General features: G+C 55.6%; 1 protein-coding gene across 5 annotated transcripts in view; it reads left to right on the plus strand.

The window, feature by feature from the left end:
* The first annotated feature begins 8,909 nt into the window (after positions 1-8,909).
* LOC127587438 (brevican core protein-like) overlaps positions 8,910-17,486 on the plus strand; it is a 34,439-nt gene continuing 25,862 nt past the window's right edge. For 2 of the 5 annotated variants that reach the window (XM_052045759.1, XM_052045754.1), the window contains exons 1-2: positions 8,910-9,147; positions 16,868-16,953. In XM_052045759.1, the coding sequence (XP_051901719.1) occupies positions 9,113-9,147; positions 16,868-16,953 (121 nt within the window). In that variant the 5' untranslated portion in view covers positions 8,910-9,112. Of the gene's footprint in view, positions 9,148-9,362; positions 9,849-13,326; positions 13,388-16,134; positions 16,202-16,867; positions 16,954-17,486 lie in introns of those variants that run through there. The other 3 variants (XM_052045755.1, XM_052045758.1, XM_052045757.1) reach the window with 3 other exon arrangements.

Raw genomic sequence — 17,486 nt, forward strand, 5'->3', positions numbered from 1 at the left:
CTGTGCGCCGTGGGACTTGTTGAGATTGGTAGTTGGTTTATTATTGTCTTGTGTACCGAGATACAATGAAAAGCTTTTGTCTGCAACAGATCATTCCATGCAGAAGTACACGTGGTGGTACAGAAGGATGCAGAATATAGTGTTACAGTCACAGAGAAAGTCAGTGCAGGTAGATAATAAGGGCCATGACGAGGTAGATTGAGAGATCAAGAGTTCATCTTTATCGAACAAGGCGTCTGTTCAGGGGTCTGATTACAGCAGGATAGAAGCTGTCCTTGAGCCCGGTGGTATGTGTTCTCAAGTTTTTTATCTTCTGCCTAGTGGAACGGGGGGGAATGACCGGGCTGAGAGGGGTCTTTGATTATATTGGCTGCTTTCCTGAGGCAGCGGGAAGTGTAGACAGAGTCAGTGGAGGGGAGGCTGGTTTCCATGATGTGCTGAGCTGTGTCCACAGTTCTCCGCAGTTCCTTGCGGTGTTGGGCAGAGCAGTTGCCGTAACAAGCCGTGATGCATCCGGATAGGATGTTTTCTATGGTGCATCAGTGAAAATTGGTGAGGACATGCCAAATCTCCTTAGCCTCCTGAGGAAGTAGAGGCGCTGGTGAGCCTTCTCGGCCGTGGCGTCCCTGTGGTTCCTTCTCAGCCCTCTTCTCTGTTGCTGTCTCCTCAGGTGGGCAAGAAGGGACACTCCTCGGTGGAGGATGCTCGTGCCACGATGGAGCTCTACAAGCTGGTGGAGGCTCAGCTGGAGTCTGAGGGGGCCTCACAGACAGAGGAGAAATAGCTGGTGCCCCAGGAGAGGGTGTGGCAAGCAGGAGCTTGCCTGCCTGTGGGAAAGACAGAATTCACCACCCCTCCCGTTCTCCTCCACAATCCAGACCAGGGCCGAGCTGACAGGCGGGAATTTGGGAACCTTTCCTGAAGACCAAGTCTCCCAGACACGGACAACTCAAAGTGACCTGTGCTAAAGCGGATAACCGGTAACAAAGTACTGATATTGGGTGGTCTTTTTTAACGATAACAGTCGAACAATGGAAAAGAGTTGAAAGATTTGACCCTTGTCACGCTGTGTCCTTTCTCCAGGGATTTAATCCCTTTCAAGGCTTGAGATATTGCTTGGATCTTAAAGCAGATTGCAGCATTTTTTTTGTATTCCCGTTTACCTGCAGAAACGAGAAGAAGAGACAACCTTTTAAGCTCGTTGTGCCTGCTGTGTTTTTCTCTTGGACTGGAGGTTCGGGACAAGATTGTGCTGAGGTGGAGATTCCCCCAATCGCAGCCCACGCTCTGTTTAACATGTAGGGGAGGTGTTTGTAGGGACCGGTTTGGAAGGTGCGCTAACCGGGGAGGCCCTCAGTGCCACGGTTGTGACGGGGCAGGGGTGGTCATGGAGATCTGGTGGTTGAATGTGATGCATGAGGTTCTGGCTCGAAGGGGCTGGGTGGGGGTGGACGGAGGGGTACCGAAGGATCTGCCAGAGGTTTCCCAAATCTGGGTTGTCAGCTGACACCATTCTTTGAAAAATAAGAGTGTCGTAGCTATTCCAGTGGGAGTCATCGAACTCGGGAATCCACCAGCTTCCTGCATCTGATATCTTCAACTTGTGACGTCTGTGGCTCTCAGGGCACTGCGACCTGCCTTTCCTTTCTGTCTCCCTCTCTCTTTCTCGTCCCTTCACTTTCACTCTCTCCATCTGTTTCTCTCTCTCTCTTTCTCCCCACACTTTCCCTCTCTCTGTATATATATCTCTGTCCCTCATTCACTCACTCACCCTCCTCACCTCTCAGTGTCAGGAGGTTATGGGTTTGAGCCTGACAGCTGAAGACCACAGGCATTGATAATGGCTGATGTTGCAGTGTAGGGGCAAGGGAAGGTCACACTGTGGGAGGGGCGGTACTGAGGGAGCGTCGCTCTGTGGGAGGGACGGTACTGAGAGAGTGCTGCACTGTTGTAGGGAGCACTACTGAAGTGTCATCCTTGAGTTGTGTTAAACTACGGCCCTGGTCTGCTGTCTCAGGATGACATACAAGGTCAGACTGTTTTGAAGAAGAGCCAGGGAGCCGTCTCCTCTGTTGGGCCCCAATTATAAACAGACCACCTGTGGGATCTTGCTGTGCAGAGATTAGCTGCACATTTCGTACATCTGACAGTGACTGCCCTTCACCAAGGACCGCCTTGCATTGTGACTGGGTGTGGAAGTGCTTTTGAAATGGAAGCTTTTCCCTCTCCCAACCTATTAACTTTAATCTGGCTCAGCAATTCCTTTCTTCCCTCTGTTTATGAATCGGAGGCTGTTGGACCCAAAAATATCTCACTGGTGGTGTTGTGTTCAGTAGCCGTGCCTCTCTGCTGAGCTGAGAGTGTGTCTCTGAAACCAGTGTTGTCCATTCCACTCTCTGCCTTGTTCCCAAGCCCAGTTAATGTGAGATTCGCAGTGAAGCCCTTCACAGACAGTGGCTCAGATGTCCCACTGAAACTGCAATCTGTCGGGGAGCCTGGGGAAACAGAGTGACAGGTGTGTAGAAAGTGGTGGCAGGCAGCAGAAAGTGTTATGAAAAGAGAAGAATTCACCCTGCTGGGCTCCCTCCTTTCTGAGGGAACTCGGAGGTGACTTCACGTCCTGGCTCACCGGTAACTTGGCTGCCTCTGCCTGCACTCTGATAAATGGTGAGAGAGTGCGGTGCCAGCCAGCTCACGGCTCTCGCACAGCTAACACAGTGCAGCATTCAGCACAGGGATCGCTTCAGTGCCCAAGACAATCTCGGCAGAAGCCAGAGCCAAGAAATCTTTCACAGAGTGTGTGCTTTCAGACGTAAGCATCTGTACATATATTTATCAATCCTGCGATTGTGTGGTGTTTTCTATATTCGTGGGATCGGGGTGTCGCTGGCTTGACCTTGTGAAGGTGGTGGTGAGCTTGTGCAGTGAAGGTGCCCCCTCAGTGCCGTAGGGTTGAGAGGGCAGTGGGTGTTTCCCGAGTCGGGGTGGTGTTGGACTAAGGAGTCCAGCGGGGAATTCGGATGATGTGAATTCACAGCCTCAGTGAATGGTCTGAAGAGACTGGACAAACACAGAACACAGAACAGCACAGGAACAAGCCCTACGGCCCAGCATGAAAACACAGCCGAATTAAACTGAATCCCTTCTGCCTGCACATGATCCATCTCCCTCCAGTCGCTGCACATTCACGTGCCTGTCTAACAGCCCCTTAAACATCTGCCTCCACCACCACCCCCGGCAGCACATTCCAGGCACCCACCACTCTCTGAGTAAAAATAAACAAAACTTGCCCCCCCACCCCCCACATCTCATCAAAGTACAACACCAAACAGGCCCTTCGGCCCACAATGTTGTGCTGACATAGCTGTTCCCTCCTACCTACAGGATTCCCATGTCCCTCTATTGTCTTCGCATCCATGTGCCCATCCAAGCCCCTCTTAAAAGCTCCTTTAAATTTTTCCCCTCTCACCTTAAGTGCACGTCATCTAGTGCTTGACATTTCCACCTTGGGAAAAGGATTCTGACTGTCTACCCTATCCCTGCCTCTCATAATCTTAGAAATTTCTATCAGGTCTCCCCTCAGCCTCCGCTGCTCCAGGCAAAACAACCCAAGTTTGTCCAACCTCTCCTTATAGCTCATGCCCTCTAATCCAGGCAGCATCCTGGTGAACCTCTTCTGCACCCTCTGCAAAGCATCCACACCCTCCCTGTAACGGGGCAACCAGAACTGCACACAATGCTCCGTGCAGCCAAACCAGAAGTTTATCAAGCTGCAACATCACAAGTGTAAGGGGGAATGGTGAAGCTGATTTAGATGGGGAGAGGCTTAAGTGGGCGATAGATGCCTTGTTGGCCCTGAGCACTGACTTCTCTGTGTTTTCCACTTCATCCTAATCTCACGGAGGGGGAAGCTGCAGGTGGTGATGTCCCCTGCAACTGCTGCCCTCTTGGAGGAGGGGGCAGTGTGGGTTTCATGAAGGGGGTACCCTCAGTGAGTAACTGCAGTGTGTCTTGCATTCTGTATGTCCTGTGCAACATCCTGTACCTGGTGTTGTGAGATGTTGTGAACTGGTCTGCCTGAAGTGGGTGGCACAGCGCCACAGACCTGGGTTCGATCCTGACCTCTGGTGCTCTGTGTGTGTGTGTGTGTGGAGTTTGCACATTCCCCCTGTGACCGCTCCAGTTTGTGGTGGTGAAACATATTGTCTTGCTAGACCCGTCTGAAGGGAGTTAGCTGTCAACGTAGGCCAGGTCTGGCGAGGAACCTGGCATTTCTTTCCTGCACTAGTTGGGGTGTTGGCAACTATTTACCAGCCTCATCGTCACCTTTCCTTTCTCAGGATGTCCAGGTGGAAACTGAAGCTGTGATCAACTTTTAGTGCAGGGCTCTGAGTTACTGATCAACATCACCGCTGCTCCTGAACATTTCGTAAGAAAATTGCTGATGATTATTGTCAGATGCACAAGTACATGTGTGCACAGGTGCAATGAAAAACTGACTTGCAGCAAACCGCGGAGGTAACGGAGATGGTCATGGATTCTATGGAGCGAGTTTCTGAAATCCCTCTGCACAATTCATTTCTGATTTTTAAAAAAAAATGCTACATCTATCAATATATGGGACATTTTCTGGGTCATGTACAGAATGATGTCATGATGAAGGAATGTGTGAACGTTGTATTTATAGAGTCCCTTGAACAAAGTGAATTGTTGCAAGGTGCTGTGCAGTAGAGCTGTCAGACAACATGTGAGGTTGACCACAGTTGGCTGCAGGTGATTACTACAGTATCAGGCAAAGACTTTTGTTTTGAGGAGCTTCTGAGAGGAGGTGCAGGTGGTGAGGTTTAATGGAGGGATCTCCAGAGCTCAGGGCCTAGGCAGCTGAAGGCAGGGCTGTCAATGATGGAGGGATGGGAATCTGGGGATGTGTCAGCCGGAATGCCAGGACTGTCCGTGGGACCACAAATCCCCTTAAGCTGAGAACCTGCAGGTATGATAAGGGGAGTGGCTGCAGAGATACTGGTACATTAATGATGAAGCTACAAATGCCCTGAGATACTGGAGCAGTCGCAGAAGGTAGGTAGGTAGGTCACAAGGAAGGGGGCTAAATGTTGGCCCAGGTGAGAACAGCCAGTTCTTCAAAACACTGCAGCCAAGGCTTCAGCTACTATCACACCTGAAAGCTGATGGCACTTGAATACTGCCCCTCCCACAGTGTGATGCTCCCTCAGTACTGCCCCTCCCACAATGTGATGCTCCCTCCTCGCCACCCCTCCCACAGTGTGCCACTCCCTCGCTGCCCCTCCCACAGCGTGACGCTCCCTCCTCGCTGCCCCTCCCACAGCGTGACGCTCCCTCCTCGCTGCCCCTCCCACAGTGTGACACTCCCTCAGTACTGCCCCTCCTGCAGCGCAGTGCTCCCTCCTCGCCACCCCTCCCACAGTGTGACACTCCCTCCTCGCCGCCCCTCCCACAGTGTGACACTCCCTCACTGCCCCTCCCGCAGTGTGATGCTCCTTCAGTACTGCCTCTGTAACACAAATATCAGCCTAGACATTTGTGCTTTCGTACTAGGACCAGATCCGAAGCCCACAGCCTGTTGACTGAGTGATCCCAACAGCCAACACTTAGCCTGCTCTGGACTTGCACCCCAAGGCCCCTCTGTACATCAGTGCTACTAAGGGTCCTGCCATTGACTGTATACTTGCATTTGACCTCCCAAAATGTCCAGATTTCTACACCCATATCCATCTGATCTATGTCCCACTGTATCCTTTGACAATCTTCCTCACTATTCACAACTCCACCGGTTTGTTTTGCTGTCTGCAAACTTGCTCATCAGCCCACCTACATTCTGATCATCTTTACGTACATCACGAACAGCTGAGGTCCGAGCACCACTGGTCACAGACCTCCACCACTACCCTATGTCGTCTAAAGGCCAGGCAATTTTTTATCCAGCTCGACTCACTGTGGATCCCATGTGACTTATCTGCTGGATCAGCTGACTTGTCGAAAGCTTTACTACAGTCGGTGTAGACAACGTTCACTGCCCTACCCTCAGCAATCACCTTCGTCAGTTCCTCAAACAAATTAGTAAGACGTGACCTCCCCCACACAAAGCCATTCTGACTGTTCCTCGTAAGTCCACGCTTTTCCAAATGTGAGTAAATCTTGTCCCTAAGAATCTTCTCCAATAATTTCCCCACCACTGATGCAAGGCTCACTGGCCTGTAATTCCCTGGTTTGTCCCTGTTACCCTTCTTAGAGGAACAACACTGGCTGTTCTCCAGTTCTCCGGGGCCTTGCCTGTGGCTAAAGAGGATACAGAGGTCTCTGTCAAGGCCTCATTGATCTCTTCCCCTGTCTCCCTCAGTATCCTGGGATAGATTCCATGGGGATTTATCATAGGGCACTACAGCACAGCAACAGGCTCTTCAGCCCATCCTATCCATGCCAACCTGATCTGCCCAGTCTCATCTACCTGTACCCAGACCATATCCCTCCAAAACCCTCCCATCCATGGACCTATCCAAATTTCTCATAGATGTTCCAATTGAACCCACATCCGCCACTTCTGCTGGCAGCTCATTCCACATTCGCACCGCCCTCTGAGTGAAGAAGTTCCCCCTCAGATTCCCCTTAAATATTTCACCTTTCACCCTAAACCCATGTCCTCCAGTTCTAGTCTCACCCAACCTTAGGGGGAAAAGCCTGCATGCATTCACCCTATCTATACCCCTCATAATTTTGTATACCTCTATAAGATCTCCCCTCATCCTCCTGCACTCCAGAGAATAAAGTCCAAACCTATTCAACCTTTCCCTGTAACTTGGGTCCTCAAGTCCCAGCAACATCCTTGTAAATTTTCTCTGCACTCTTTTAAGCTTATTGATATCCTTCCTGTAGGTTCATGGACCAGAACTGCACACAATACTCCAAATTTGGCCTCACCAACATCTTGTACAACTTCAAAACAACATCCCAACTGTTGTATTCAATGCCCTGATTTATGAAGGCCAAAATGCCAAAAGCTCTCTTTACAACCCTATCTACCAAATGCCACTTTCAAGGAACTATGGATCTGAATTCCTAGGTCCCTTTGTTCTACCGCACACCTCAGAGCCCTACCGTTCACTGTGTGAGTCTTACCCTGGTTTGTCCTCCCAAAGTGCATCACCTCACACTTGTCTGCATTAAATTCCATCTGCCATTTTTTAGCCCATTTTCCCAGCTGGTCCAGATCATGCTGCAAGCTTTGATAGCCTTCCTCGCTGTCCACTACGCCCCCAATCTTGGTGTCATCTGCAAAATAGCTGATCCAGTTTATCACGTTATCATCAAAATCATTAATATAGATGATAAACAACAACGGACCCAGCACCGATCCCTGCGGCACACCACTAGTCGCAGGCCTCCGGTCAGAGAGACAACTATCTACTACCACTCTCTGACTTCACCTGCTAAGCCGCTGTTGAATCCAATTGACTACTTCATCCTGAATGCCAGGCGACGTGACCTTCTGGAGCAGCCTCCCATGTCAAAGGCCTTGCTGTTTCTCAATACACACCTCACCTCCTCCTCCTCGATATCGATATGGCCTAGAATATCACCCCACCCCTCCCTAATCTCACCATCATTGTACTTGGTGAATACGGATGCAAAGTACTCGTTAAGGACTTTGCCCACTCCCATAAATTCCCTCCTTTGTCCTTGACTGGTCCTACCCTCTCCCTAGCTACCTTCTTGCTCCTAGTATATATATAAACACCCTCAGGAATTCCAATCCTACTGGCCAAGGACATTTCATGGCCCCTTTTAGTGGTCCTAATTTCTTGCTTAAGTTCCTTCCTGCTTCCTTTAAGGCCCCTGCATGATTTCAGCTTCCTGAACCTTACATATGTTTCCTTTTTCTTTTTGACTAAACTTGCAATATCTCTTGTAGTCCAAAGTCCCCGAACCTTATCATCCTCAGAGGAGCATGCTGGTCCCGAAGTCTAACCAGCTGGCCTTTAAAGGACTTGCACATGTCAGATTTGGGTTTACCTTCAAACAGCCGCCGCCAATCTACAGTCCCTGCCCGATGCTGGTTCCCGAGTCCTGATGCAGGGTTTAGACTTGAAACGTCGACGATCCCTTTCCTCCCACAGACGCTGGTCGACCTGCTGAGTGGTTCCAGCAGACTGTTTGTTGTTCCATGTTCCTGCCTTAGATTGACTCCTGCCTTATATTGTTGAAATAAACATCCCCCCAATTTAGCCCGAAGGCTCGTCTTATCCAGAACTCTCTTTACTTGGATCACTGGATCACTTTCCGGATGGTGGTAATCTTAAAAATTAAAACACGCACAGAAAATGCTAGAAACAGGGAAAAAAGAGTTTAGTCCGCATCTGTGGGAAGGGAGACAGTTAACGTTTCCCACCTGAGAGAGAACTTCGTTACGGGCGGCCCAGTGGCGCAGCGGGTAAAGCCGGTGCGCGCAGCGCCAGAGACCGGGGTTCGATCCCCACCCCCGACACTGTCAGTGTGGAGTTTGCACACTCCCTGTGTGTTAATTGTGCGCTGTAATTCGTGTGGGGAGGGACTTGACGGGCTGAAGGGCCTGCTATAGCTAAGGGTTAGTCTGTCAATGGGGAGGTTGGCTGAGAGCCAGGCTGATATTTATAGACAAGAAACAAAGGGGGCTGAAGTGGAGGATAAAGGCTAGCATGTACTAGTTGGGCCGAATGGCTTGTTCCGGTCCTCTCTGAAACTTACGGGGGACTGATCGCAGAAGAACAGAACAGAAACGTTCATGGGGTTACAGCTGGGGAAACGGATCAGTAATTGCGCCTTGTTCACCAACCCCCGCAGGATGGAACACTGTATCCCGACCCGTGACTCCCGACCCGCAGCAAGACAGTTGACCAGTTCGGGAGTCACCATAGACTCCATGGGCCGAGTGGCCTTCGATATATTGGACTAGGACACGACGACAGACTCTGAGTTTCGCGGTCTGAGACGGACAGTTTTTTTTTGATCAAACAGGAGACATTTAGTGAAGCGCGGAGAACGCGGGCGGGCATGGGTTGCTTGGCAGCCATTGAAGGATGGAACAGACTCGAGGGGTTGAATGGCCTTTTCCTGCCCCCTTATGTCAATGACAGTGTACGGTTTGTGTGTGTGTGTGTGTTTGTGTTGGGGGGGGGGGCGGGGGCAGCTGCGTTTCAAGTCCTCAGAATCTGTGATGCATCTCGGGGTGTTTTGAGAACCCCTCCTCTCCCCCGACACTGCATCTCTCCCTCTCTCTCCCCATCTTTCCCTCCCTCCCTCCCCTCCCTCTCTCCCTCCCCCACTCTCTCTCCCTCTCTCTCTCGCTCGGATCCAGATTTACTGCAGTGACTTTGACTCAAGCAGCGCATGCGCCTTGAAATTAACACGGTTCAAAAACTGAGAAAATATAAAAACTTCTGTTGAGCGTCGGTGAATCCGGCCTTTTAACCCGCCGCTTCACCGAGCTCTGCGCCTTGTTGTAAAGAAGCGAGTCGCTTCCATTAAAGAATGCGGATGTTGAAGTGACTGGACTTTTGTAGCGGTGTGAAGTTGCTGCAGTCCCAGAACGGGAGCGCCCCGCTAGAGGGGCCGAGTGTCCGCGGACGGAGCCCGGTCGCGGTGCACGGGAGGTGAGGACGATTCTTTCCGGAGGAGGAGAGAAGCGTTGACGCAGCTCCCCTCCCTCTCCGTCCCCGGCTCGCCGTCGGTGTCGGAGGGAGCTCGGTCCCGGCTGCAGTCCGTCACCGCCAGGCCCGGCGCCTCCGCACGGCGCCCGCAGAGGAACCGCACACTTTGCGGCGGCAGCCAAACCCAAGGTGACACCTCTTGTTTCTCCCTTCGCGGCCTCACCAGCCCCGTTCTCTCCTCCCTCCCCCCTCTCCTCATCCCTCCCGCCCTCCCCCCTCCTCATCCCTCCCTCCCTCCCCCTCCTCATCCCTCCCCCTCTCCTCATCCCTCCCGCCCTCCCCCCTCATCCCTCCCTCCCCCCCTCCTCATCCCTCCCTCCCCATCCCTCCTCCCTCTGCTCACCCCTCCCTCCCTCCCCCTCTCCTCACCCCTCCCTCCCCCTCTCCTCATCCCTCCCTCCCCCTCTCCTCACCCCTCCCTCCCTCCCCCTCCTCACCCTCCCTCTCCTCATCCCTCCCTCCCCATCCCTCCTCCCTCTCCTCACCCCCCTCCCTCCCCCTCCTCATCCCTCCCCCCTCTCCTCCTCCCTCCCTCCCTCCTCATCCCTCCCTCCCCATCCCTCCTCCCTCTGCTCACCCCTCCCTCCCTCCCCCTCTCCTCACCCCTCCCTCCCTCCCCCTCTCCTCATCCCTCCCTCCCCCTCTCCTCACCCCTCCCTCCCTCCCCCTCATCCCTCCCTCCCTTCATCCCTCCCTCCCCCCTCCTCATCCCTCCCTCCCCCCTCATCCCTTCCCCCTCTCTCCTCATCCCTCCCTCCCTCCCCCTCTCCTCACCCCTCCCTCCCCCCTTCTCATCCCTCCCCCCTCTCCTCATCCCTCCCTCCCTCCTCTCCTCATCCCTCCCCCCTCTCCTCATCCCTCCCTCCCCCTCTCCTCCCCTCCCTCCTCTCCTCATCCCTCCCTCCCTCCTCTCCTCATCCCTCCCTCCCCCTCTCCTCATCCCTCCCTTCCCCCTCTCCTCATTCCTCCCTCCCCCTCTCCTCATCCCTCCCTCCCGTTCCTCCTCCCCTCTCTCATCTCTTTCCCTCTCCCTCCTCTCCTTCCTTTCCCCTCACCTCTCCCCTCCCTCCCTCCTTCCCCTCTCTCCCTCACCTCCCTTTCCTCCCCTCAGCTCCCTCCTCCCCTGTCTCCCTCCTCCCCTCTCCCTCACCTCTCTCCTCCCCTCACTTCCTCCTCACCTCCCCCTCCTCTTCCATCCTTCTCTCCTTCCCTCCTCTTCCTCCTCACTCTCGCCTCTCTCCAACCCCTTCATCTCCCTTCTGCTCTCCTCCCCCTTTCCCCATGCTCCTACCTCTAGTCTCCCCTCCTCGCCCACCCTCCTCCCTTAATTTCCTTCCTCTCCGCTACTCCGCTATTCCCTTCCCTCCCCTCGACCCCATCCACCTCCGCTACTCCCTCCCTCATCCCGATCCCCCTCCAGTCCCTCATCCCTTTCCCTCACCCTCACCACTCCCTCACCCCACTTCACCCCCTCCCTCATTCCAGTCCCTCATCCCCCGCCCTCACTCCACATCACCCTCATTGATTCCCCTCCCCGCCTCCTCTCCCTCCCCATCCCTCTCCTCCCCTACACTCACACTCCTCTCCCCATCCCCTCCCCTTCCACAATCTCTCTCACCCCTACCCTTCCTCTTCCCTCCTTCCTCCCCACCCTCCCAACCCCTTCCCTCTCCTCCCCTCCCCTTCTCCCTCCCTCCCTTCCCCTCCCCACCCCCTCAACCTCTCACACCTCACACAACCCTCCCCTCCTTTCCCTCCTCCCCCTCCCTTCTACCCCTCCCTCCTCTCCCTCCCCATCCCCCTCCCTCCTCCTCCTCGTCCCCAAACCCGTCCACCTCTCCCCCTCTCCTCTTCCCCCTCCCCCTCTCCCCATCTCTCCCTCTAACCTCCCTCCCCCTCTCTACCCTCTCCCCCTCTGCCCCCTCAACCCCCTCCCCTTTGCCCCTCTCATCCCTCTCCCTCAACCACCCTCTTCCCTTCCCCTCCCCCTCCTCCCCTCTCCCCTTCCCCAACCTCTCCCCTACCCCACCCTCTGCCTCTCTCCGCCCTCCACCCACTTCTCCATCCCATTGTGTGTGTCTGTGTCTGTGTGTGTGTGTGTGTGTGTGTGTGTGTGTGTGTGTGTGTGTGTGTGAGTGTGTGTGTGTGTGTGTGTGTCTGAGAGAGAGAGAGAGACAGATTTCCATCTGTATTGACAGCAGTAAAGCGAAAGGGGATCTGAAGGTCTTCTCCCCCCTCCCCTTCCCCCCTCCCCCTCCCCCATGCCCCCCCCCCCCACCGACTGGTTAACGTGTGTTCAACAGAGCTGAAGGTGGCAGGGAACGTGAGGGGTGGGAGAGAGACAGAGGACAGAACAGGAGAGACGGGAGGATATCAGATCTAGGTCACTTCATCTGCCGAGGGAGCCCTTCTTCTCTAACCTTCGGCGCGCCAGCCAGCTCCTTGACTGAACCGTCCAGCTCGGGGTGATCTGCCGGCGGGACTGGGTCGGTTCCAGCGGGCGCCATTTGTCGCGCAGTGCTAGAGTCACAGAGTTACATAGCCAAGAAACAGGCCCTTCGGCCCAACTCGTCCATGCTGACCGTTGCCTAACTGAGCCAGTCCCATTTGCCTGCGTTTGGACCGTATCCCTCTAAACCTTTCCTGCCCGTGTACCTGCCCAAATGTCTTTTAAACGTTGTAATTTTCCCGCCTCTACCACTTCCTCTGGCAGCTCGTTCCACACACCCACCACCCTCTGGGTGTCGAAGTTGCCCCTCAGTTCCCCATTAACTCTCTCCCCTCTCACCTTAGACCTGTGCCCTCAGATTCCAGTCTGGAAATATTCACCAGAACTCACTTCCCAGAGGTCCGCTCCCCTCTCTCAATCGCCCCACCCGCTCACTTCCCCCACCCCTCCCCCACTTCCCCAACCCCTCCCCACTCCCCCACCCCCACACCAAACCCCTCCCCACCACTACCCCCACTCCCCCACCCCTCCCCACTCCCCCACCCCCAACCTCTCCCCACTCCCCCAACACCCCTCCCCACTCCCCCACCCCCACACCAAACCCCTCCCCACCACTACCCCCACTCCCCCACCCCTCCCCACTCCCCCCACACCCCTCCCCACTCCCCCACCCCCACACCAAACCCCTCCCCACCACTACCCCCACTCCCCCACCCCTCCCCACTCCCCCACCCCCAACCCCTCCCCACTCCCCCAACACCCCTCCCCACTCCCCCCACACCCCTCCCCACTCCCCCACCCCCAACCCCTCCCCACTCCACTACCCTCACTCCCCCAACCCCTCTCCACTTCCCCAACCCCTCCCCACTCCCCCCACACCCCTCCCCACTCCCCCACCCCCAACCCCTCCCCACTCCACTACCCTCATTCCCCCAACCCCTCCCCAAACCCCCACCCCCTCCCCACTCCCCCACCCACTCCCCCTCCCCCTTCTCACTCCCCTGCCGCTTCGCCACTACCCCTGCCCCCTAACTCTCCCACTCCCTCCGCACTCCCCCGCCCCCTCACTCTCCCACCCAATCCCCCCGTCCCGTCACTCCCTCCACCACCTCACTCCCCCCACCCTCCCCCACATTTCTCATCCTTTATTTTTCAACATTGCCAGTTTCCTTCTCTCCCCTCGCTCACAGGCGACTTTCGGACCAAGGTGAAGGCCGCGGTGGGTACACTGTGGAGAGAGGGAGCGGGTAGTGGGGCTGTGGGTAGGGGGAGTGTGTCGGGGGCAGCGTCCGATGCTCGGATTCCGGATGAATCCGTGGACCGTACAGTTACTCTGTTCCCCCGCCCCCCCCCCCCCCCCCACCACCGGTGCGACGCTCCCTCGGCACCTCCCCTACCCCCCACCCAACGGTGAGGCGCTCCCTCGGTACCGCCCCTTCTTTAGTGCGAAGCTCCCTCGGACCGCTCCACCCACAGTGTCATGGACCGAGGCAGTGAGGCTGACTGATCAAGCGGAATTATTCGTTTCCCGCCCAGTCCCTTCTCCCAACTTTTTGTTTCGCAGCTTCTCGGCTGATGGGATTTTGATTCGTTCCCAGGAATGGAACTTGTGCAATCCCAGAATCCATTGCTGCGGAGAATGTCCTCTATCCAGCCCAGGTCCTCGTCTCCCCTCCCTCCCTCTCTGCCCCTCCCTCCCTCTCTGCCCCTCCCTCCCTCTCTGCCCCCTCTTTCTGCCCCTCCCTCTCTCTAGCCCCCCTCCCTCCCTCTCTAGACCCCCTCCCTCCCCTCCCTCAGCTCCCTCTCCCTCCCTCCCTAACACTCCCACTCCCTCTCTGTTTGCCCCACCCTTAGTCCCCCCCACCCTTCCGCCCATGTTAATTGTCCCCCTTTTTCAGCCCTTGGGGCCTGGGCCGATTCGGCCGAGCAGCAACCCCGTGGAAGCCGCCCTCTGTCCTCCCAGACATCCCGAGCTCCCCGCCGACCCCTCCCCGGGGGGAGACGAGATTCCAGGCCTGACCCGGTTCTCCCTCCGTCTCCCTGCCCTGCAGCTCCCTGGATCCCTAACTCCGCCCCCCCCCCCCCACCCCGGGACCCTTTGAAACGGTCAGGATATAGAGTGCCTCCAATGAATTTCCCTTTAACCTGGAGGGCGTTGAGATTCTGGGCAGAGGTTACAGTTCATCATTGGTGTGTCAGAGGGCTGTTTAGGGCAGGGAGACGCAGTAACTCGGTGTCCCAGAGCCCGGGGTTTCTTCCCCAGACGGGAGAAGCTCCCGCCTGCCGGAAAGCGAGAGAACCCGGGCCCGAGAGGCGCCGCTTCTGCGGTGGGAACGTGAGTTGCCTACAGAAGCAGAAGCTTCATTGTGTCCGCCTCCTGGGAGATGGAAGGAATTGGCCAACACAGGCTGCATGGAGCGATTCACATTCCCCACACATCCTGGGATGCCCGCCAACTATCGGCAGGGGTCGGGGGGTGGGGGGTGGGGGGGCGGACGGAGAGTGACAGGACCCCTGCACCGCTCCCAGCGCCAGAGGAGATGGGATTCTCGGGAGTACGACCAAGAGCAAATACGTTTAAACCGGAACCGATCTTCACACCCTCCCCGTCTCTGTAACTCCTTCCCTCCCCTACACCCCCCCCCCCGTCTCTGTAACCCCTCACCGCCAGCCCCACGAGTTCCTCCAGCAGATTGTTCGTTGCTCCAGATTCCAGCATCTGGAGAGGTTACGTTAGTTTTATGCGGAACAGAGGCCGATGAAAGATTTAATCAAGGTTTTAAACTGAATAATGATGCGATACGAGGGGAGACGGGGAGAAGGTTTTCACCCATCCGGCCCAAGCAGCCCCGTCTTTCCTCATCTGTCCATCACGGAAGAGTGTGGGGGAACGGGGAGGTGGGCGGTCAGCACAGAGGAAGGAAAACGTCCTAACCATCTTTATCCAGCAATTTGACCCCGCAGTTTTGGACCTTCACCTTGACCTTGCCCTAACCCAACTTCTTGACCTCACACCTACACCTCTGCCGTGACCCTTCACGCTTCACGCAGAGAGCTGTGGATACAGCTCAGCACATCACAGAAACCAGCCTCCCCTCCACAGACTCTGTCTACACTTCTCGCCGCCTTGGTGAAACAGCCAACATAATCAAGGGCCCCACCCACCCCGGACATTCTCTCCTCCTCCCTCCCGTCGGGCAGATACAGAAACTTGAAAGCACGTACTACCAGGCTCAAGGACAGCTTCTATCCCGCTGTTGTAAGACTATTGAATGATTCCCTAGTATGATAAGATGGACTCTTGACCTCACGGTCTACCTCGTTGTGACCTTGCACCTTATTATCTGCCTGCACTGCACTTTCTCTGTAACAGTTTATTCTGCATTCTGTATTGTTTTACTCTGTACTACGTCAATGCACTGTATAATGAATTGACCTGTACGATTGGTATGCAAGACAAGTTTTTCACTGGACCTCGGTACATGAGACAATAATAAACCAATTCCAAATTCCACTTCCTTGACCATGCACCTCATCCCAGCGGCTTGTGCCAACAAGCTGGAATCTGGAGCAACAAACAATCTGGTAGAGGAACTCAGCGGGTCGAGCAGCGTCTGTGGGAGGAAAGGAATTGTCAATGTTTCGGATCGAAACCCTGCATCAGGACTGTGAGGGCAGCGAGCCTCCACCTGCCTCTGTATCCACCCCTCCCTATCCCCTTCCTGGCTCTATCTGCTCACCATCCTTCACCCCTCCTCAGTCCCCCATCACCCACCAGCCCCGTCTCACCACTCCCCCTCTCCTCTCTCAGCCCGGATGCAGGGTCCTGACCCGAAACGTCGACAGTTCCCCTGCCCCCACAGGTGCTGCTCTATGCACAGATAAGGTGAATACACACAGTCTTTTCCCTGTGACGCGCTGGGCTGTGTCCACAACACTCTGCAGTTTCTTGCAGTCACGGGCAGAGCAGTTGCCGTACCAAGCTGTGATGCATCTGGATAGGATGCTTTCTATGGTGCATCGGTAAAGTTTGGTAAGGGTCAAAGAGGTCATGCCAAATTTCTATAACCTCTTGAGGAAGTAGAGGCGCTGGTGAGCTTTCTTGGCCGTGGCGTCTACGTGGTTGGACCAGGACAGGCTGTTGGTGATGTTTGTTCCCGGGTACTTGAAGCTCTCAACCTCAGCACCATTGATGTAGACAGGAGCGTGTGCACCGCCCCCTTCCTGAAGTTAATCACCGGCTCTTTTGTCTTGTTGACATTGTCATAGATTTAGGGTGAGAGAGGAGAGATTTAATAGGAACCTGAGGGGCAACTTTTGCACCGAGAGGCAGGTATGTATGTGAAACGAACTGCCAGAGAAAGTAGTTAAGGCAGATGCAATAACAGCGTTTAACAGGAGCGTGGACAGGTACATGGAGAGGAAATGTTTAGAGGGAGATGGGGCCAAACGCGGGCAAATGGGACTGGTCGACAGGAATTTTGGTCGGCATGGACGAGATGGGTCGAATGGCCTGTTTCCCTGCTGTATGACCCGCCGAGGTCCTCCAGCAGATTGTTCGCTGCTCCCCGTTATTGTTGGTACCCCGGGGGAGTGTCTGCTCGAGGGAGGAGGCGGAGGGCGGGGAGGACCCGCGGGCGGAGAGCGAGCCCGGGTCCGAGTGCTCTGCGATGTCACCTCGTTCTGTGTCTCGCTGCAGGGCAGACATGCCGGGCCGTGCGCTGCTGCTCGTGTTGCTGCTGGCGGGACCCGGTGTCGCTGCACCGCTCTGGGATGATGAGCAAGGTAAGGAAGGTCTCTGTTCCCACGGGCTGCAGCCCTCTCCCCACTACCCCCACCCCCGGCAACCGACCCTTAACTCTTCGAATGCCAGATCGGGAAAGGTGTCCGGCCTTTGATTTTATTTCACAATTCCTTGGAAATGTTTATCTAAGGAGATAAGCAAAGCCTGCTGACATCTCCCGGAGTGATCCACTCCCTGCCAACCGGGAGAGCGACTGGCCCAGTCAGGCTCAGTATCCCCCTCCCCACCCCTCCCTTCCTCCCTCCCTCCCTCTCCCCATCCCTCCCTCCCTCTCCCCATCCCCCTCCCCACCCCTCCCTCCCTACCCCCCTCCCTCTCCCCATCTCCCTCCCCACCCCTCCCTTCCTCCCTCCCTCCCTCTCCCCATCTCTCCCTCCCTCCATCTCCCCCTCCCCCTCCCCACCCCTCCCTCCCTACCCCCTCCCTCTCCCCATCCCTCCCTCCCTCTCCCCATCCCCCTCCCCATCTCTCCCTCCCTCCATCTCCCCCTCCCCCTCCCCACCCCTCCCTCCCT

The sequence above is a fragment of the Pristis pectinata genome, chromosome 40 (genome assembly GCF_009764475.1).
Source record: "Pristis pectinata isolate sPriPec2 chromosome 40, sPriPec2.1.pri, whole genome shotgun sequence".
In the NCBI taxonomy this organism is placed as follows: Eukaryota; Metazoa; Chordata; class Chondrichthyes; order Rhinopristiformes; family Pristidae; genus Pristis; species Pristis pectinata.